The sequence below is a fragment of the Sylvia atricapilla genome, chromosome 2 (genome assembly GCF_009819655.1).
Source record: "Sylvia atricapilla isolate bSylAtr1 chromosome 2, bSylAtr1.pri, whole genome shotgun sequence".
Classification (NCBI taxonomy): Eukaryota; Metazoa; Chordata; class Aves; order Passeriformes; family Sylviidae; genus Sylvia; species Sylvia atricapilla.
Window position 1 is genome coordinate 53,909,491 of NC_089141.1, and position 23,355 is coordinate 53,932,845.

At 38.9% G+C, this 23,355-nt stretch overlaps 2 protein-coding genes across 2 annotated transcripts in view; one reads left to right on the forward strand and one right to left on the reverse strand.

Moving 5' to 3' along the window:
• The window catches only part of GTF2F2 (general transcription factor IIF subunit 2), a 79,212-nt gene that overhangs the window by 38,647 nt on the left and 17,210 nt on the right, over positions 1-23,355 (reverse strand). The window contains exon 6 of the mRNA XM_066313311.1: positions 3,399-3,480. Coding sequence (XP_066169408.1) covers positions 3,399-3,480 — 82 coding nt within the window. The remainder of the gene's footprint in view (positions 1-3,398; positions 3,481-23,355) is intronic.
• On the forward strand, positions 11,697-15,269 carry KCTD4 (potassium channel tetramerization domain containing 4). The gene has a single exon (XM_066313313.1). It carries the CDS (start codon positions 11,838-11,840, stop codon positions 12,609-12,611), a length of 774 nt encoding a protein of 257 aa, XP_066169410.1. The 5' UTR covers positions 11,697-11,837; the 3' UTR covers positions 12,612-15,269.

Here is a 23,355-nt window from a genome sequence, read left to right on the forward strand (position 1 = left end):
TGGAGCCTGAAGGGATCCTGAATGTCTAGGGAATTCCTCTCTTCCTGTGCCCCAGGTTTCCCAGTGCAAACAAGCTGCTTGAAAGATCTCTGTCTTTGTGGGGGGGAGTCATTGATCCAAAATGGTTAAACATTGAGATCATGAAATTAAAATCTCTTAAGCCACAGAAAAACAAAATTAAGGCAAGATAATAAATCTTTATGGTGGAAATTTGACTACAGTAAAAAAATAGTCTGGTTTGTGTGGGACTGGCTAGGGAGGATGTGGAACCTGCCTAAGGCAGCCTGACAGAAGGGAGAGGCAACCTACCCAGATGATATGGGTGGTGGGGGCACAACCCTGGTGCAAATATACAGTGTGCTGCACAGTGAGACATCTGTGTGACCCCACCTGTGACACACACACTGCTACCACAGTTCACACGTGCCCCCACTGTCTGACAGGCTCCATGGGGCAAAAAGGAAACTATTATAGACTAGTGTAGGCACAGTATTTTCTGTGAAAACTGCACAGCAAAGCTGTCTGCAGTTAGGAATGGTCTGCCTACTTTTTTCCCCACACAGTCCAAATATTTTTAAATGGGATCATGAGACCCACTCCCACAAGACAGAAATCATGACAGCTGCTTGGAAACCACATATTATTTTCCAGCTAGCCCCAATATCTGTAAATGTAAAACCAACCATTAAGGTGCAATGAAGAAGAAATACACTGCTAATAAGAATTTTGTAGGAAGTTCAATAGCACAAAGCTTTACTAGCGCAGGATAGTGGGAGTTTCACAGTATTTGTCCCTCTTCTAGAATGTGAATTTCAGGAAAACTGAAAAATTTTAAATAAACCAACAACAACAAAACTTGCAAAATGGAGTACCACGTGAAGGCCATAAAATCTCTGGTTTACCTCAGTTAGGGAGCAGTTATCCCTAGACACACATCTGTGCCTTCTATTCAACATGTTGGGAACATCAGCCATCTCCATCCTTTCTGTAATCAAATCCAAAGCTGGGGGAAAAAACCCTCCTGACTACGATATTTGTTAACACTTTCACTCACACATGTCACCAGTTTCTGTAGTTTGAACATCCATCCTTAAACCCCCATGTCACACTTATCTCCCTCTTAACTGTTGGCAAAGCCATCACAAGACCATCGCTTCACCCTTGTGCTGAAACTCCACAGAGCAGCAAGGAAACCAATGCCACACCACCCATGCACCAGCTGATCTCCTTGACCCAGATGCAGATGGCAAAATAGACAGGATCCATATCTGCATTAAAAACCAGGAAGTACATAATCCTTTTTGGTTACTGCCAGCCCTCAGAAAAAAAAGGGATTACAGATTTTGAGAGTGTGCAGCTTCATTTTCTAGATCTTAAACATTTGAAGCAACTGCAATTATCTTTTAATTTTATTTCCTTCCAAACTCAACTCAGTATTACAGCACTCAAAGCCTAACAACAGACTTGCTGTTTTATCAATATTATAAATTCCACCTCTGATGAGTCTCTCTCATACAAAGCACAACAGCAAATTGAAAAATGAAAAAAATGGTTTGATATAACATAGCTCTATAATGTATGTGTTTTATCTTTAATGTTGTCACCTTTTTTTTATGCACAGACTGTAGCATGTTGAGGGTGGGAGAGCATAAAGGGAGTGAAAAGTTAGATCCTACTATTCAAATACCAGATACAGTATTTGGATATAAACCAATTCCTTCTGAGGCTATGACTGCTAGACGTGCTAAATCTCATGCTGATTCTCAACAGATCAGACTATTTTTTTTAAACTTCTCGGTAGAAGGCAAAAAAATCTTTAACAACATGTAAAGTTAGAAAGAGGAATACACAGCCTGACAATTTTTCTAGAAGAAGGAAAAACAACGGTACCATTGTTTTCACCTGTCAGTGTTTTCAGAGACAAAAATCTGCTTTTGTGTTTGTACTTCTGTTGCTCCTATAGGAGTAGAACATCACAAAATTGAAGACCAGGAGGGCTGCATCCATACATACATGACAGAAAGTAGAAAAATTCAAAGTTTGGGTAATACTTAATAAAAACTATCAGTTCTGTTTTGGTCTCTTTCTGTGGCCTTACTAGAAGAAGCTTATCTGATCAACTGTGTAAAAAAGGAAAAAAAGCATTTGGATCAGGAAACCTGTGATTAGAACAATAATGAAGCAAATACATCTTACATTCTATATTCATTTAAATATTTAGTATATTTAAAATTGCCAGATTGAAATGAGTCTTCTTCTACATTACATTTGCCTCATACTCTGCTTCCTACTGATGACAAAAACCATGACAGTAATCACAGAACTCCATTTGAAATGAAGTAGTTCACTGTACACGAACAAACTTATGGTACTAATTTGCCAACAGCTAAAACATAAAATGTCAGTGAACTCAGTAAGGAAATACTGGAGCAATTTAGATGACAGAGAAGGTTAATAAAATACAAGATACTGAAAATGTATATGATACATAGAAATCAGATCAGGCATTGGAGAAAAACATCACTTTGCATTTTCTGTGTTTCTTTTGACAGTTCTAAAACCAGTCACGGATGACTGTCTTCCTGAAATTTCCTGCTTTGAATTTCTCTATTTACAACAAACTCATGGTATAAAAGAGTGATTTCATGAAAACCCACATGCTTAAAATGTATAAAGATACACTTAATATAAGGCACATTTCAATCTCAAATCTGATTACTAGAGAACACCATCAAGTTAATTACCCGTAAGGTATATGAATCACATGGTAAATTCCAGGGGTATTCACTGAAATTTTCAGAAGTTGCTAAATGATCCTGTTAAATGTGTGTCGTGGTTTCCATGCCACTTCTGATATTTTCAGTCACTACCTTTTCTAAAAAGCATGCCAGTTAGATCCAGCACTTCTCCAGAAACTCTTTCCTCTTTAGGACATTTTAAATGTCTTTTCAGAGATCCTTTTAGTCTAGCATGGCACCATGTAAAGTAGAATTAAACTCGGGTGATACACAGAAACCCACACTCAAGAAGTGTGTCCCAAGCAGACCAATGCAATCCCTTAAGTCCTCAGGAAATTCAGCTTCAATCACATTTGAATGCAGTCAGATGTCCAGATATTAAAAGGTACATGTGATCTAGTAAGAGATCTGCATATGATGGGATGCAGAAGTCCCACTAGAAGCATCACACCACTAGAAAAAACCAGAGGGAGATGCAACTCCCACAGCAGCCTTCATTCCCTCCCTACAGTAAATCCACCCCAAAAGCAAGATCAGTTCTGATTCTGTGTCAATCTGGTGTAAGACCATGATAATACTGAAATCACCCTTCCCTAGTAAGGCAATAATAAAAGCACCAAAGTCAGATATCACATATCACATGTCATGAAGGACTCCTACCTTTTCAGCTTCATATAATTTTCACTAGCTGCAGGTCTGCATTCAGCACGTTGCACCACTATTCCTTCCAAGGCAAGTTTATCTAGAATGAAAAGAAAATGTAGTAAAACTGGACATTAGAAGAAGATCCACTAAGATGGTCAATATTAGGATTATTTTTCACTAATTAAGAATTTACTAAATATAACACATAATTCAAACTTGTCAAATCAAGTTCTAAAATCTCTGCTATTTAGACACCAAATAAATAAGCAGGAAAACCATGTTTGCAGAACTGGTATACCCTAGACTGCCTTGTTTTGCTTTCAGATGTTTTACATATTAAGATTGAATCACAGAGCTCAAACTTTAAATACGAGATTGAAACTCCTTTCTCTAGATGTTGCACTCAGATTATTATCTAAGAACTGTGCTCTGTAAATGGGCAATTAATACAATTAGTGACTGTGAAAAAAACAATCTACAAAGAGAACCTGATAATCAAAGTATCCAAAATTAGTGGAAAATAAAACAAAACTATTCTTTTTCTCAGGAAGAGTACCACATTATCCTCTTGTTAAAACTTCTTTTGAAAGTACACTAAAGGAACACAATGCAAAGAAGTAATAATACAGCACATGTCTTCAGGTAACACTCCTCTCTGTACATTTACCTCTGTGACACAGTCACTTTGTTACCCTGTGAGGCCACCTTTTGCCTAAAGCAACAACGACTAACAGAGCAAGGAACTACTAGTCTACACCATAAAGGTAGGTAAACCCAAAAATTAAAAGGAACTTAATGCAGAATTGAAGAGAGAAGTGATTGTGGGCAAACTGCTTCACTTCTACTGTGATGTTCTAGTGCATAATGTGTGGGTGTGGGAGGAGTGCATGTCATTATATCTATCCATCTCTTTTGGGCACAGGCAGTGCAATATGTGTTAAACAAACACCTCTGGAAAAGCCTTCCATTACAAGAAAGGATGAGCTTTAAAGGCTTGATTAGCTCTCAGTATTAAAATGTCCTTCCAAGGACACTACACTGTCATTGTCACCTTCTGCTGGCACTGTCGCAGAAGATGACAGAAATGTTTAGAGATACTGATGCCCAAGTAACTCAAGGCACTCTGAGACACCTCTGTGTTTCCTATCACCTTATAGACTGAAATATTACTACATCTGCACATCCAAGTCTGCTCTCCCTGAATAATGCCAGAAGCAATTACTCAGACATCATGATTTTAAAATTAGGTAACCTAAAATTTCTTGGATTGATTCAAACTAAATCTTTAAAAGCAGTAAGAATGCCATATTTTTTCAGATAGGTTTAAATTAAACACAGAAAATTTGTTTCAAAACACTTGTGATTTCGTGGATTCCCAGGTTAATGGTCAAAAGAGACAACTTGGTGAATTTGCCTGACTTCCTATGTATCATGGAAAACAATACATAGAAAAATTTTATCATCTTTCTTCTTTACAGAACCTAGTAACTTCTTTGTGACTAAAGTGGTACTAATATTGCTGCTTAATTTGTAGTAAGAATTTGGCTTCAGCTTCTAGCAGTTGGTTCTTCTTATGACTGTCACTACTATGGTAAAGAACCTTTCAGTACCTGGTGTATTGTCCCTTAGAAAGTACTCATAAATCGTAATCAAGTTGCTTCTCAATCATCTTTTCAATAAATGAACCAATTTAAGCTCATGCGTTATCTCATCACAAGACATTTTTGCCATACTTAAATCACTCTGGGGTTTCTTATTTGCATCTTGTTCAATCTCAAAATGGGATTTTTTAGCTTTTGCGGTCAAATCCAGATGAAATGTTCCAATTACTTCATGTACAACGCTGTGCATGGTCTTCTAAACACCACCTGGCAGCTAAGCTTGTCTGCTGTCAAAGAATATCCACAGACCAAAAACCAAGGCTTATGTCCCACTTTCCCTGGACCCTCTTAGGGATTTTAACACAATCTTAGAGTCTAGTAGAATACACAAACCTCTGAAAGCAAGACTGGAGTGAGGGAAGAGAGTTTTATTCCTTTTGCAGCCTAATGAGACCTCATTCACCAAGCTCAATTTCAAAGACTTGGGTCTGTCTTCAACTGTTGCAGGACCAGAGATGCAATGAAAATACATCCAAAATGCTACATATCTGCCTTGATGTTTCCACAATCACATCAGCCTAGAAGGTAATGGAGGAATAAGGCATGAAAGTGGTAGTTTCCTGTTAAAAACACCTACTCAAAGTAGATAGTACAAAATAAATAGGTCCGAAAGACTAGCTAAGATCAGTGATGGGAAGGGAAAATAAGACATTTTTCCAGGAGTCTCTCACTCTCAGTTGCCCAACATGTGATGGCAGATACAAAGTACCCTCTTAGCACAGCTCCAGAAAGGCTCCTCCACAGAATCCATAGGTTCATCATTAGCTGCCAAATGCATGCTCACCCTGACCTCCCTGCCTGAATGCTCTGGTGCCAATTCATAAAGCAATTTTAACTATTGTCTCAGTGAGATGACAGATATGCTGGGGAGACACAGATTCCAGCTTGGAATCCTGATGACGATCATTATCAAAGAACAGAAACATTTAAGCCAATGTTAATAAACAGGAAGGAAAGAAATTTACTGGAATTGTGCAGTAGATGGTCTGATAGGGGTTGGATTTTTGCAGCTTTTAGAGAGAGAGATGGATTGGCTTGGAGATTTCAATGTATTAATCTTCTAGTCTGACTGCACTCAGACTAGACTGTGATTTCCAGCCACTGTCTTTTTGGACCATTGACTGCTAAACTGAAGAGCCTGCTAGGAAAGCATTTCTGCCCATCCAAGCACTTAGGCAGTCTCCAACTTTATCAAGCCTAATAAAAATAAATTATGTCTTCTTGACCCTTCCATTATGCCAATTCTTCTGCTTCTTAACAGTTCTTATTGGCCTGAGAAAGTCCAGTTCATGTATATCTCTCCTGAGATGTCTCTCACAGTCAAACTTGACAGCAAGTGGGTCAGGTTCTGGAGTTCACCAACTCCTCCACCTTGTGAGCAGTGCCAAGGAAAAAGGGAGAAAAAGATCATACTCAGGATGCATGGTTCCCAGGCAGCAGGAAAAAGGAGATGAAAGGGTAGTAAGGACAGGCTATGGGCACATGTGCCTCCAGCTCCTCAGCTGCTAGAAGATGGGCTGTTGCTTCCCAGCTGTCATGGTTTAACCCCAGCCAGCAACTAAGCCCCACGCAGCCACTCACTCCAGGATCAGGGTAAAGCTGGAAAACTTTAAAGGCTGGGATAAAGACAGGGCCATATCACACATAACAGTTACTAGGGAAGACAAATGCCATCACTCCAAATGTCCCCCCCCCTCTTCCTCCCCCACTTAATATACTGTGCATGATGTCACAAGGTCTGGAACTCTTGGTCAGTTTGGGTCACCTGTCCTGGCTGTGTCTCCTCCCAACCTCCCATGCACCCCTAACTTGCTCACCAATGTGTCAGTACAAAAAGCAGAAAAGGCCTTGGCTCTGTGCAATCCCTGCTCAGCATTAACAAAACATCCCTGTATTATCAACCCTCTGTATTATTAACACAAATCCAAAACACAGCCCCATACCAGCCACTGAGAAGGAAGTTAACCCTACCCCAGCCAGAATCAGCACATCAGCATCCAAGTCAGAAGCCCTGGTAAGCTCACACTGCTCACTTAAATTGGTGTGCACCTTCCCAGGCTTTCACTTCTGTTGGCTGGACAACAAATAGCCCCTTTCTTCATTAGACCTCAGCTCTGCTCTTACAGACCAAAGGCATTTTGTGGCACCTCTCTTGCCTCAAAGCCAGTGCCCTTCTCAGCCCATCTTTCCCTGGTAGTTATGCAACTAAGGAACAGGATCTCCAGGTTTTCACTTCGCATTCCCTTATTTAGGCATCCAGTGATACATTCTATGTTTGTTTCACTGACCACTGCACAGAATGATGACCTCATGCTTGGCTGTCAATGACCTATTATACATAGATTAGAGCCTCTGCCCTAACACTCCTGCAAACATAAGTACTGCAAGCTCGGTCTACAGTGTATTCCTGGGCATATAAACTTTGTATTTGGTGATAATAAAATGTTCTCCAAACAAAATTCCCAAATGGTTTGTATCAGCAATGTATTGACTGTACTCTCCGGTGTATCATCTCCAAAACCATCAGCAACTACCTCATTGATCAATCACTGGAAAAAAATTGGACCAAGAACCAAAACACAGCAACATCTGAGTGACAGTTTTCTGCTTAACATTTGCCAGTTTGAAGCCTGCAGGTTAAGGTCTGTATTGCTAAATGATAAGGAAGCTAATGCAGTAGATATTCTACTACAAAATGACAAATGAAACATACTGAAGGATTTAACAGAAAAAAGCATCACTTCCTTTGCTGAACAAATTCTAATTAAAACTTAAAACAGCAAAAAAAAATTGGCACCACCCCTTTTCTCTCCACCCACATTGATTAGAATTATATTACTCTTCCTTAATTTCTAACTGATTGATCTCCAAGTCAGGTATTTTATCATTTTTCATACAGCAGCTTTTCATATTTAAATACCTGGCTCATCCAATTAATCTTTCAGATATTGGCACAGCAGTTGCTTTTCCAGTATTGTAGAATTGCAATGGTCAAAAATTATTAAAAATATTAACAGAAACTTTGACTTTCTTTTAGATAGCGCTTTAGAAACTCTTGACGGCAATTTGTTCAGACTTGCTGATTTGAAATTCTTTAATTTTAATTACTGTGTAGAGTTTGTCTTCAATAGCTGTTAATCAACATCTGGAGATATTATTGAAATGAGAATTTCTACGCTACACTGTGAGACAGGAGCTACTGAATGGTCTAATTGTCCAACAACCTGACCAATTTTCTGTGTTACAATGTTAAATGACTAGCAAACTGCTTCAATAACTCTAACAGATTGCATTAGCATGGCTTCCTAATACACTTCTAAATTTCTCTCCCTCTTATAGGTGACAATTTTCCTCATATTTTTTTGTACTCTAATAAAAAATATAGGTGGTTTCTCTAACCCAGGTTATTTTCACTGACAGCAGACTGTCAGTAAAGCTGATATTCTTTGTATAAGCAAGTAAACTGAACCATTGGTAAAGCACCAACTTTTCCATGGTGTGTTCTGGTCCTGAATCCTCAGCTCTATGGCGTGCTCAAGCTTATAGACCAGCAGACTAGGAGGTTCAGGAAGAGGGCAGAAGTTGAGTGGGAATGAGGTTATTCTCTAAAAGGAAACATGTAGGGCAGAAGGAGGGGCAGATGCCTAGCTCCCTCCTCCTAGGTTTTGTTTTTATGTAAAAAAAAACAGAAATCTAGCAGCTTACCAGTAGCTGCTAGACACCAGCACTGAATTTTCACTGTCTCCAGGACAGTTTGTCTGAGCAAAACCTGGAAATCTCTGTAGATTGCCCTTCTGGTGCAACCCAAAGTGTGAGTAACTTGGGAACGGAGTACTACTACTACAGCCACTCTAAGTGCGCACAAGGGTGCTCAGTGTATTTTCTGACTTAATCTGAAACCAAAACAGTATCCTTTCAACTGCTAGATTACAGCACTATTCCCTACTTCAGTGGCAATCCCAGCATACAGGTAACAGTAATAATTTGTGAAGCAGCAGTCACCTTAGAATTGCTACCCCACATTGGCAAGCAGGACACTTCAGCTAGATAGGGCAGAAACAGCAAGTTCCTCTATTTCAATACAAGTGGGCAGCAAGAAGATCTGGGATGCACTTGGCATGTCTCAGCTATCACACACTGGTACACAACACAAAAGACTCTCAGAGCACAAAAAATGATCAAAGTCTCTAACTTGATTGCAAGAAATACTTCCGCATCTTTGTCAAAATGAACTTTTGGATGATCTCTCAGTGCATGGACAAAAAGACATAAAAAAGTAAGTTATATGAAATCACCCCACTAAAATTACATGCACTACAATACCATATGTATCACCAAGTGCTAAGGAAGAATGAGGACTTTTTGAGAAAGTCTTGTAGTATGGCACAGAAAGTGGAAAACTTTAGCTGAGAAATGCCAGGCTCTAATTTTGTGTTACAGATGACTGTCAGCTGCAGTGAAATAAAGCTACATGGGTTTGTAGAGATGAAAATTTTACAGCAGCTCTAAATTTTTCAAATCTCGAAGGTTTAAGTGTAAATATTCATGAACTCCACAGAGTATATTTTCCACACCAAATCCATTTTGAATATTTTATCATACAAACCACTAAAATGATTTTGCATGATCTTTCAAAGAATACTTACTTGTTCACAGAAGTGGAAAACATCAACTGCAAGTGTTAGAAAATTGAGAAGATGATGAAAAGAGAACACACACTGTTCTGTAAATTCTGTCAATTAAAATTAAAACAGCTTAACTGGACATAAAAAATTTCTTATCTTTTACAAATCCCTTCTCTCCTTGGAAATCCCTACTCACTTGTACCAGGATGCTCCTAGCTCAGGTTCAAAATATTTCAAGTTCACTGTGTGAGATGAAAGCACCATCAATCATTCTCTTAAGGTTTAAAAGCCAATAAGACAGTTCAATATTTTAGCTATGCACAATCTAAGAACATTACATGAATTTTCCATCACTTGACAATAAAATAAATTTGAATGGATGTCTCCTGTAATGGAAAAAAATCTTACTTGAAACTAATTGGTTTTTTCATTTTCTCGATTACTAATTCACTAACTTGAATAACTTAGTAATTAGTGAAAGGAGTTAATCTTGAAAACAACACCCAAATGCTTAAAAATTAGAAACTAATTGAAATCTCTTTGACTGAAGTTATGTTAAACATATCTATGGAATCAAAGAGTTAAAAATAAAACCATTACTAATTTCTGGTAAATCAAACCTAATTAATAATATCTGCTTAATATATCACATACAGGAGCAGAAAAATTTAGCATATCAGCTCAAGGGATAAGACACCTTGGCAAGGAGGAGTGAGAGAAAAACATTTATTTCCACTAGAGCCAGTTACCAAATAATAAAATATTATAGTGATTACTCTGTGGTATCAATAAACTGCCTTACTGACAGTGGGAGCAGTAGGAATAATATACTTAGAGCAGAGGAATTCACAGAAAAATAATCTGCCTTTCCACTGCTAGTCAGACAAAGCAGGACACATCTATCTGTAAAGTGAAAAATACATCTTGAAAAAGATAGAACCTCCTCCTCTCCAGGTCTAACTCAAGAAAAACCTTTACTCCCATACATGCTGGGGAATGCATGCAATGGCTCCCATCTGTCCACTCCCCAAGGAAACGCCCATAGAGATGTGTGGAGAGCTTTTCCTTTCCTGCTCCAAACTGCAAACATTTAAAGGGGAAATCTTTTTCTGAGAGGCAACTGGGAGGCTCAAAGTACAGGAGAGAATATAGGCATTTGATTCCAGCGTGCTGTGCCGATGTTTCTGCCTCCCTGTACCCCAGTGTTGCTAAGCTATGGTGTTATGTGATGCTCAAAGATATCTGTAGGCACACAAGCCCTTTGTTCCACAGGGCAGCTGAGTTTTTCAATTGAGAAAGAACAGACTGATGCTAGACAGCCCTGGTGACTTAAAAACCATCACCAATATAAATGGTAAATCCTCCCTGTAAAACTGTTTTTGTCTATGGCACACAGGAAGGCAAAAAAGCAAAACCTAATCTGGCTGCTGTTCTTGTGGTAGTGAGGACAGTCCCTTTGACTGCAAATAAAAGCTTCTGTCACAAACTTAAAACAGTCAGACCAACAAGTCCTTAGCGCCACTTCCAGGGTATCTACTGTGGAAATATCTCACTGCTGCACACATGCCCGATAAATGAGTGACATGCATGTGCACACATTCCATAGATGACACCCCCCTTATACACACAGGGACACCTTTTGTTTCGGTGCTGTCCTGCTGTATGCATCAGGTACTGTAATCAGTACTAAAAACGACGTGAAAAAACAGGCTTTGTGAAAACAAAAACCCTTGAAACACAAATGAAGCTGTTTAACACCATAAGTACAAAATACGATTTGGCCAGCTGACACAACAAATGCATCTTCAAGTATTAAAAATAAGTTGCCATTTAGTATAGCAGTACATATTTCTGTACAGAACCCCCTAAGCTATGCAAACTACTTGGACTTAAAGAAAAGAAACAAAACAAACAGTTGTTATACACTTCTTCCCTTACACAGTTAAATGCAAATTCTCTCTTACAGTCATATTCCTGCTATCTCCCTGCACACACAGCTGATACGCCACCTACTGCAAACCCAAGCTGACAGTCAGAGCAATGCGAGCAGCATTTCCATTTCAACATCGAGCTGGAGCTGAATAAAGGTGCTTTTTAATAAGAAACATCCTCGTTGTAAGCTAACAAGAGCAAAGCAGGATAGCTGTATTGTTGTCCTAGCTTCAGTAATGGAGAGAAAAGGAAGCAGGAGAGAAAATGAATGCGAAGAAAAAAACAGCAACTCTGAAAGCTCCGAGCTAGACAAGGACTATAAAACGTCTCTGATTACTCTGAATGTCGGTGGTTATCTATATATCACACAAAAACAGACACTGACCAAGTACCCAGATTCTTTTCTGGAGGGGATCATAAATGGAAGAATAATGTGCCCCTTTGATGCAGATGGTCATTACTTCATAGACAGAGATGGACTCCTTTTCAGACACATCCTCAACTTCCTACGGAACGGAGAACTTCTTCTACCAGAGGGGTTTCGAGAAAATCAACTTTTGGCACAAGAAGCCGAATTTTTCCAGCTTAAGGTACTCTCAGAGGCAGTGAAATCAAGGTGGGAGAAGGAACAGCTAGCATCTCGAGAGACCACTTTCCTGGAAATAACTGACAGCCACGACCGTTCACAAGGACTTAGAATCTTTTGTAATGCTCCTGAATTCATTGCAAAAATAAAATCCAGAATTGTACTGGTGTCCAAAAGCAGGCTCGATGGATTTCCAGAGGAGTTTTCAGTATCTTCAAATATTATTCAATTCAAGTACTTCATAAAGTCTGAAAACGGTACACGATTGGTACTGAAGGAGGACAACACCTTTGTCTGCACCCTGGAAACTCTTAAATTTGAGGCTATAATGACGGCTTTGAAATGTGGATTTAGACTGCTGACCAGTCTGGATTGTTCAAGAGGGTCGATTGTTCACAGTGATGCACTGCATTTTATCAAGTAATCACAAAGGCAAAGGAAACAAGCACGCAGCCAGTAAAGCTCCTTGAGCTGCAGCCTCCTGGCATCACAAATAATGCATCTAACTAGCCCTGTACCACAGAGCTCAGCTGCTAATCAACTGATGTGAGCTAATGGTATGTAAATCTCATAATGACATCTATCTCTGGCTTACTTAAGCTGAATGAAAATTTTATGCCTGAATTTAACAAGAATTATCTGCTAACATTGTAAACACAGATGGAATGCTTTATGTTCTTTGTAATGTTTTCTCAATGCTGTCTTTGAACCAGAGAGTCTAGCTGAATTTTTGTGTACCTGTGTGATGAACGTGCATATACCTAACTGCTCTGCTGAGCAGCAGTGAGAGAATTTTCATATAATAAGCAGGCTTAAAATATGTTTGCTTATAACAAATTCAGAATGGATTTTAACCGGAATAAATGATTTTGACTGTTCATTAGTGTTCATGGTAATCTATTGTACTGAATCTACAAAAACCAAGATTGCAAGAGTTTAAAATAACCAACTTAATTTTTAAGTTTAATGGTTTCTCGACTCACTTAACCCCAAATTTACACCACATTGCTATACGAATAGCAATTGCCAGAAACATGTGAACCAACAAAATAATGCTGAGTGAGATGAATTTGATTACAGAAATTGGGTCCAATCTGCACAGAATGTTCAATTTTCTAATCATACATACGTATCAAATAGCTAACAAAAGTATTTGACATGAAGTTTAGCATATTTCCAGTAATGGCATCCTACAATGCCAGTTAGTATTTCCTAGCAATCATTTGTGCTCATAAGGACAGGCAATGAACAGAGCCCTTGCTCTGCACAGTGGCTTACTAAACACAATGAGTACTATCAGTTCTGAACAGACCACCTGCTGGCATTAAAGACAATTGACTCTAAGTATTGGAATAAATACCTTTGTTCTCCTCATCTCCACTATTTATCAAATCTTTTGATTTATATTTTAAACAAAGTTTTAATAGTTTCTATAGAATAACTGTAACTAATTTAAATACAAGTATTACAAACCAGTCACTTCACAAATGCAAACTGAAAAATCATCACAAAAGGCAAGAAGAAGCAGCACTAACTCAAAGCTTTGTTTGTCATTGAAACCAATCATCATTCACAACTCACATGAACCCAAAATTCAAGCAAAATGCTTATATACAAAGAAAAAAAACCAACTAAGTAGTTCTCCCAAAACATCAATCTTGTACAGGAGAAAATAATGCCAACAAAAGGCAGTACAATCCATACTAGAAATGACAATCAAGAAAAACAGCTCACAGAGGACAGGGTGAGAACAGTTGTGGTTTGGATTTTAGGGGGAACAAATCAATCCTAAGTATCAAGGGCTGAGAATACAAATGCAAGATCCACTTATCCACTTACCAAGCTGAAATTCTTTTTCACTTTTAACATACAACAGGTGCTGTTAACTAGGTCCCTTGCTAGAGATGAATTAATACAGCGATGCTACATCTCCAGACCAGGCACCAGTGACTGAAATACATTCCAATATGATTTTATCTAATGGAGGAATTCAACCTCTCCAGAATACACCACCAGGATGAATCCTCTGTCTAGAAACAATGAAGTTTTCTATCTAGTCCTCATATTACAGACTTACAGTTCATAAAAAATGTGCTTCTATAAAAGATACGGTTATAAGTGGAACTTTTCCAAACTCTAATGCTTAAAAAGCAGATCACTTTACATTTCAGGCAAACAAGCTGAAGGACTGTCCATGTCTCCCAAAACTTCTCTGAATTTGCCCAAATGCATTGATTATATACACACAAAAGATACATAGTAAAATACTATTGTTTACATATGCCACCAGCATGTGTCATCTTCTTTCCTCCCCCTCCAAGCTATTTTCAAATTGATGCATTAAAAAAATCCTAATTAACCACTAATCTTGTGCTTCTCAGAATCTGTAGGACTTCTGTGAAAAGAAAATGTGAAAGCTTTCCTAAAAGAAATACAAAATCCTGCTGAACTTCTAGAACAAGAACTAGAAAAACAATCACACAGGACAATTACATGAAAAGCCCTTTGTAGACACAATTCTCTACATGAGCAAGGTAAAGTGTCATGACAATCTAAAAAAGCTCCATAATGAGCCCACAAGTTTTAAAGCAGCATGCTCACAGTGCTGTCAAATACACAGCCTGCATCAGCACAAAGTCTGGAGGAGGCTGTTGCTCCTGGGATGTCAAATCATCCATTTGCACTTAAATGCTTTTGATTATAACCTTCATTTGTCCTGGGTCTTTGACTGAGATTTAAAATGTAATTGCAGCTGAAAAGAAGGAAAGCAAAAACCAATTAATAAACGATTAATATATGTTAACTAAAATATGTTGTGGTTGCTCGCCTTCCAGTTGGGCTCTTAGGATGCCCAACACCGAGAAATCAATTGTTAGCACTTCCCTATCAGAAGGCAGCACCAGTTCTTTATTGGAGCATGACTTTTGTTTATGAAAAATCAGTAGAGAATTTGATGGGTCTGCATTTATTGTAGAAAATACTTTCAGAATATAAGTTATTCATAAGCTGATAATCACAGGTAACACGGAAACCATCTAAAATCTTCTAAGAATATTCTATAGCTATTCATAAAAGATTTATTTGCCAGGTTTTTGGTTCAGAGTATCTACTGCGCTCTCAACCTACCAATAATAACTTGAAAATAAAAGGATTTTTACAGTGAAAAATGTATCTCTCTAATCAGTATTAAAATAAATACCTGTGTTGTTTGGTTGGTTTATTGCGGGTTGGTTGGTTTGTTTGTTTAAAATTCAATGATTCATTACCTTACGTAATTTTCACTGGATTTTTTGTGTCTTTCTATGACTGACATCTATGGTGCATATGTAAAGTCATCTGCTGCAACACACCTCAATCTTGTTTCTTTTCCCTTTTTCATGAGCAGTGATGCATTTCTACAAGTGTCAGGGTCTGAAATTTTTACATGCTACCTCTGATCGAAGGCATCTCACTCAGCTCTTTGAATTGCACAGCAGAAAGGAACATGGAGGTAAAAGAATTAATTAATTCTCTTCCCTATTCAGACTAAACAAATCCACTACTGTCTTAAATCATGCCATATCAGCTACAGTTAGACACTTCAAACTAGATATAAACTTGAGCAATTTTTCAGGGCAGGAGGGTCTTGTTTTGGTATATGAACAAAAAGACCACATAAAACCTCAACACTGTGAATAATGTTTCCTTTGTACTCCATAAACATACTAAATATAACATAAATATACTGTGCATATGTTCAGTTGGTCAGGATACTTGAGTTCCATCACAGTAAGATGAGCCAGAAAAAGTACCCAGTTATGCATCAGCTACCTTTTCTGTCTTTTCTTTAAAGTTGGAAATTTCATATTGAATAACTACTATGACAATATGAAAGCTGCAAAATCAAGCACTCAAGTCAGAAATACCCACAGTTGTTCTAACAATATTAACATTACTTAGTATATGATGTGCATGCAAAATATTTCTATTCTCCTTTCTCTCATTAAGACTTGGATCCCATTTCCCCAAGGAGGTATACTTAGCTTTCTCCCAGGCTTGGACAGCTCTGCTTGCCTCCCTGCCTGTTTTGTCAGGTGAGAAAAGGGGTCACCAAGCATAAAGAACAGAGAAAAGGGGTCACTTGCAGAAAGGACAACTGAAGGCAGGACTAAATTCCACAGACTACAAAAAAATGTCCTTGCCCCTATTAGTTTCTTGAATGACTACTCATGGAAAAATATCAATGACTGTCAAACTGACCAAAATATTGACACACGGATACCCATCTTTCCCCAATGGTGGAGGAGAAGCCAAGGACTCTATCACACTTGGCAGTGCACTGGCATAGATGTCAACTACATGGATTTCTTTATGAGAACAAAATCTACAAGTTTTGTAGGTTTGTAGAACAAATCTACAAGGCTGCACTATGACAGACTAAGGCCTGTTTTAGCCCAGTTTTCCCTGGTGACTGGGAACTGTTTCCATTTAGACTTCACATGTCTGGGAGAATCCTCATTTTTGATCCTTTGACCCTCACATTCTTTCCTTGTCCTGTTCTTTCCTCTCATCATACAACAATTTTTCGTTTTTGTTTCACCGTCCCCCTTCCTTTCACCAGGCCAGTTGTGGGTCTTTGTTAGGGATGCCTAGGAAAGAAAAAATACTGGGAAAAACATATACAAGGCCTGCTCAAAGTATTTCTCTAATCACTTACTGCCCAATGACTTCTAGAGTCAGATGTGGTTTCTGGAGGTAGTCTTGATGGTGAAGTACAGAAGCTGCACAACAAGATGAAATTGCAGCTCCAGTTCTGTACTTTCAGTACTGACTCACCCACTGACCAGTGTTTCACAGCCTCATAATTGCACTATTGATATTCTCACACACTCATGTCTTATTTTTTATTTTTTTGCATTTGTACCTATTACAACTGTTTAAGTGACAATAGGTCACTTCTCTTCTACAACAGGTAAAAATTACATCATCATTTGCAGAAAATCAGTGGCATTGTTATTTTCACCTCTTAAAAGCATTACAAGGTTTGCACTTAGGAAGACCTGAAGAGGTAAAGAAAATGATCTTCTTCCTCCTTTCTTCATTAGTATAGAAGCAGAATAAGGGCAGGCAACAAATAACAAAATTTGATAAGAGCAGTGTCTAATCCATTAATTTATTTGTGTAGAAGGGTCATGTTGCCCTAATGCTGCTGACTGATAAATCAAGACTGGGGATGAAGAGCACAAGTTCACTTGGGTCTGTGACAAAAATAAATACTATTTTCCTAGGCTGGATCATCTTTGTTAAATAACTATTACATAAACCTAACATTGTCTGCTGCCCTGCAACACAGGGTAGATTGACAGGAAAGTGACTACTAGCTTAAAAAATGAAGGAATCCTTATATGAAGAGAGAGGCTTGCATAATTTATTGTGTTGAAACAAAATCAGTAAGTAAGACACAAGAAATTTAGTATCAGAAAAAATAACATTTGGGGGTTTGTTTATATTTGAAATAGACATTCTGTAACTCCTATGTATTGGTATATCATAGAGAACATTGTCTCAAAACACTGCCTCTGTAAATCATTATCATTCCCAATAAAATGCCAGAAAACAAGCAGCATGGCAAGGACTGGGGAAGGTAGGAGGAAGATATATGAAGACACCTGAGGAACACAGATGAGAAGGCACTCCAAAAAGAAACTGTGGTTGCCTTTCTTTCTGAAATTGCGGAATATTCTGTAGAACTAGACAGTTGATTTCTTTTCCCAAAAATGTTCATAGTAGGAGTACCACACACAGCTAATGCAACAGTCTCCCAAGAAGCTGTTTCTATCTGTGCTGTTCAAAGCTGGTACAGTAATTATAGCTGTTAACAGCAGCTACTCATTTAAAACAGTATTACGACATGATGATATGCAAGCTCAACATGCTAGGATTTCAAAACCAAGTCATTAGAAGATGACTCCTATAAACTGAGTCATTCTGAATGTCTGTAAGCTTCTCCTGATAAAGCTAAAAATTACCACAATATTGCCTTGTTCACTGGTGGTGTGACTTCGGGGGACATACCCTTGGCTTACACACAGTTCACGAAAGCCATCATTTTTCTGGGCATTAAGGAAGGATCCCACCAGTTGCACCCCAAATATTTATTTCAGTTCTGTGAAAAGCTAGATCTCTATGCTTTTCAGGATACATCTTTTGTTTTCCTTTGACACCACCAAACTTTCAGTGGCAGCTTTGTTCCAGCCTGCTCTAACCGAAGTACAAGGTCTTCTTGTTCACAGCTCCTGAAGAGAAATTTGGCTTCCTGTGTAAGGGGGTGGCACTTGACCACCAACAGAAACACATCCAGGAGACGAGAATTCAGATTTAAAAACCCAAGGCTGCTGGCTGGGTAAATGCCTCAGGAAGATGAAGTCCCAAGGGGCTTGCTAGAGTCTGGAGTCTTATGCTCAAGGAAGTCTGCAGTGCTGGACTCCCCCAACTGTGAGAATGGGAAGGAGGAAGTGTGGTGAGAGAGCTTATGAGCACTATGAGATGAAGAGAAAAGGGCTCAGTGTCACTCAGTGTCAGCTGAGGGTCTTGGTTTTGTGATGAAGACAGATGCTCACACAGTGGAACACTGAGGTTATACAATACAAATAATAGCTAATAATCCTGAAATCAATAAATAAATAATGGGGATAAAATTTACAAAATTCACCTTTTGCTTTTCATATGCCAGCTTTCAAAGAGAAAATTTTCTTTACTGTAGCCAAAATCAGAGGAATTAACTTTTTTTATAAAATTGTTAATAGAAAACCTCAAGCTACAAATCTCCTGCTGCAGCTCCACAGAAATCTATTTGTTAGCTCCTAGGAGGTTCCTGATTTTATACTTTAGTGAACAGATGAAGTGAAAAAAAAAGTACAGGTCAGAGGTGGATACAGACTCTCTGAATTAGGAAGAAAAAATAAGCAAACAAACTAGCAATGAACAGGCTAAGCATGAAAAGACGCAAACAGACCAAGCAACTATAATACCAAACCCAGTCATTTATTGCTTGTCTACTACTTAAATAAGGCCTTTGGCAAGTACTAGAGATAAAGCAGTACATTTTCTCAGTGCTGAAACTGGTAATCTCAGAGGACACAAATTAAAGGTCCTGCCAGCCAGGTTGATAAGAACCAGCTAAAGAGAGGAAAAGGTACTCTTGAGGTTAGAAGTCTTACCAATACTAACATTATCTAAGGCCTGCAGCATTGCCAGGTCTTGTGACATTTCTAACACATTTTCCAAAATGAACAGCAAATAAAGTTTGTTCCCAACAGGGCAGAAATCTAACATGTAGGCTATCTTATGCCTCCCCACATGATGATTCAAGTCCACTTCTGTAACTTTTCTGCCATGCCAAGATTATGATTTCTGAGTTTGTCCACAGAGCTCCCCCAGACAACCTGAAGGAGTAGGACAGTATGCTGTAGCACAGCATCACACTGCTCCTGCATCACCACTGCTATTGGCAAGATGCTGAGGCTGGAAAAGCCTGACAGCTCAGGAAGAGCACAAAATGAGCTTTGCTAGACTGTTTCCAGACTCAAGAATACAGAAAACTCAGGTCTTCCAACTGCACTACTGCCTTCAGTGTTCTTTCAGCTGCAATTACCAAAGGCAAAGATAAATGACTACACACGATCTTGGAAGAGCAGATCTCACCTTTGCTTTAATTGCTTTCCCCCAAAAAAGTTATTTCCATGGGTAAAAAGAAGAAACTTCTAACTAAACATCCCTGGTGGAATCTGTGTAACAACAGTATAGAACTGGGGCAGGGGGCGGGGGAAAGCAGGCAGGAAAAAGAGGGAAATAAAGCCTGAGTGTAACAGTACTGGGTCAGACTAAAGGTCTGGTTTGCTCACCATCATGACTCCAGTGAACTGGTCACAAGTGGACATCTGTGAAGGAACCCAAGGACAGTGCAAACATGTATGATTCTCCCACTGGGTATGCATCCCAGTGTCCACCTGGATTTTGTGGCTTGGGGTCTCTCAAATCAGATGTCCCCTCAACCTTAGTCCCCTTAGGTGGATTTTGGCTGATGAGAAGCTCAACAGAACCCAGAAATGTGAGCTCACAGCCCAGAAATTCAATCATACCCTCACCTGCATCAAAAGAGGAGTGGCCAGCAGGTGAAGGGAGGAGATTCTGCCCCTCTCCACTCTCTTGAAATCCCATGCGGAATATTGCTTCCACCTCTGGGATCTCCAGCATAAGAAGGACACAGTCCTGTTGGACAGGTCCAGAGAAGGGCCACAAAGGTGATCAGAGGGCTGGAACACCTCTCCTATGAGCACAGGCTGAGAGAGTTGGGGTTGTTCAGCCAGGAGAAAAGAAGACTCCTGGGTCACCTTAGAGCACCTTCCAACATCTAAAGGGGGCTGTAGGAGAGACACTTTTGACAAGGGAATGTCATGGTAGGACAAGGAACAAATGCTTCTCAAAAGAGAAAAAGGGTAGATTTAGATTATATATGAGGAAGAAATTCTTTATTGTGAGCACGGTGAGACACTGGAAAAGGTTGCACAGGGAAGCTGTGAGTGCCTCATCCCTGGAAGTGTTCCAGGCCAGGCTGCATGGGACCCTGAGCAATGTGATCTAGTGGAAGGTCTCCCTGCCTATGGCAGGGGGATTGGAACTAGATAATCTTTAAAGTCTTTAAGGCAACCCAAACAATTCCATCATTCTACAATCTTTCATAACTCTTTGGTCTCTAAGGTTGTGTCAGCCTTTAGCAAATACCACCTTTATGTCCACATCTTCAGTCAAGGAATTCAATTACATTCTGCGTGCAGAACCACCTCATTTTATTTACTTTGAAACTGACTCCTGCAAGCCTTACATCTGTTACATGTCAATCTCACACTGGCCAAGACAGAAAACATTTGATTTTCCTCTGCCCCTTTGATCCATCTGAATTTGCAATACTCCAGAAATCTGAATCCATCAAATGTGATCATGTTGGTAAGTGAGTGAACTGCAGTAATTAGCAAAATACCTCATGGAAGACAAATACAATTTGTGAAGTTATGATCTGCAATGCCTAAAATGGCTAAGATTCCTGGAATTCCTCAAGAGCCATGAGGAAAACAAAGAACTCTGATACAAGCCAAAAGCACTCTTGTGTTTAGTTCAGTACTTCTACTGATGCCTTGAGAAGGCTGACCTGGAACAGAGACTGGACAGAGCTAGAGAATAAAGCAGGAATTTATTAAAAGGCCTTTAAGGATACATCTTGGGCAGTACAAGAGCCTGACCAGGGCTACACCCAAGGTGGACCCAAAATGGTCACAAAACGGACAACCCCTCATGAGGTCTTACACTTTAACAAGTTTTGGTCCATTTGCATATTGGGGCTTATTGTCCAATTACAGCTTCAGATTATGAGGTCCCATCCTTCTTGTTTTCTCTCTTCAGTCCATCATTGTTTATGCTTTTGGGCCAGAAAACTTTTAACAATTGTCCTTGGTTTCCATCTGGAAAAAGATTTGTTTTGTCTACCTATGCTGTGAAGAGAGCTCACTAACACCTAATATGAGGCTCAGAACTACACACCTAGGCAGCACAGAATCTGAAAATATGAAAGCTAAAACTTAAGGCATCACTACAAGACAGACATGAACAACAGAAGGACAAAATACAGTCATGGGATAAACTCCCATTGTTTTGTATCAGGTTCTGTTTTCAGGAGAGAAACTGTATAACAGCAAGTACATTAGTTTGCTCAGACATACATGTTAGACTATTCATACAATATACTAAAATAAATAGCCAGACTCTAAGGACACATCAAGGACATTTATGCAAATCCTCAAAAAATTTAATTCCAGTTAGTGCTGACCTACATTAAATCCACATAATTTTGCTATTCTACCACTGCATATTCTCTGTTCTTCCACAATACTTACTATAACCAGTACCATAGGCCTTGACTACAGGGACCTTAAAGCAGGAATCGTTGCTTCTTTGTGCATTTCAACAGCTATCAGTGGAGTCTCACGCTGATTACGGCTCCAGGAAAGCTACTGGGAAGCTTGCATTTTCAGTTGCGTTGTATTTATCTGCCAACGAACCCAGTTATACTTTTAAGACAAGAACTGTTTCTGTGTCTTGAAAATGGCAGAATCTGCATCTAAATTATCTTCAACACTGAGTGGCAAGCTAGTATTTAAATTAAAAGTTACTGTTTTATTTGTCGTAACAATCATTTTTCAGTTAGAGTTTTGCTTTTGAAGATTAATTAATATATGTTAACTGCTTGAAAGAGGATAAAATCAAATGTGCATTTAGCAGCTTTATACCATCCCATGTGATACCATAAGTCTCTGTCTTTACCAAAAAATTGCTGATTTTATCACATGGAGTTCAGTGGTTATCATCATGCTTACAATGAACTTCAAATATTCCAACATATGTGTAATCAACATGTGAATCCTTTTTTTACCACAATATCAAGAAATTGAGGAAGTGGCATCTACAAACAGTTTGAATGCTGTATATTTGAGTCTGCAGTCACAAATTCATACACTCACAATTGGTAAAATTTTAATACTAAATTCACCCTGTATTGTCTGTCTACATGCTCAAAGCTTGGGCAATATTATATACTCAGTTGCTGCCCATGCAGCTTCCATATAATGCACTTCCACAAGGACAGCACCTGATTGCATTTGCTCTTACATGAGAATGCATTTCTCTACTGTATCATTCTCAGCAGACTACACAGGCTCAGAGCAGCAGCTTCTGCATATTTTTATTGGGGGGGGAGCAGGTAACACTTTATACTGGCACAAATGCTTGGTTTTCACAGCTTCTGTCACCACTGACAGCACTTTCAGGTAGGTGCAAGAAATGCCATAAACAAACAAGAGCCATATACACATATTTGGATTTAAATCGCTTGCTCATCCTCATATAGGACCAAGCAAAGTCAATTCTCATTTCTCCTTTCCTTTAGCTTACTGTGTCATTTGCTATGCTCCTTACACTTTTAGCATAAACCAGCCTTCAGGCACTAAACAACACTAGTTGAATCACCAAGAATTATCACAAACTCTAAATAAATAGGATTTCTGTATGGAAAAACTGATCTAAAATTATAAAATGCAAATGGAACTCAAATTTAGTTTAAGGAAACTTGTCCCACA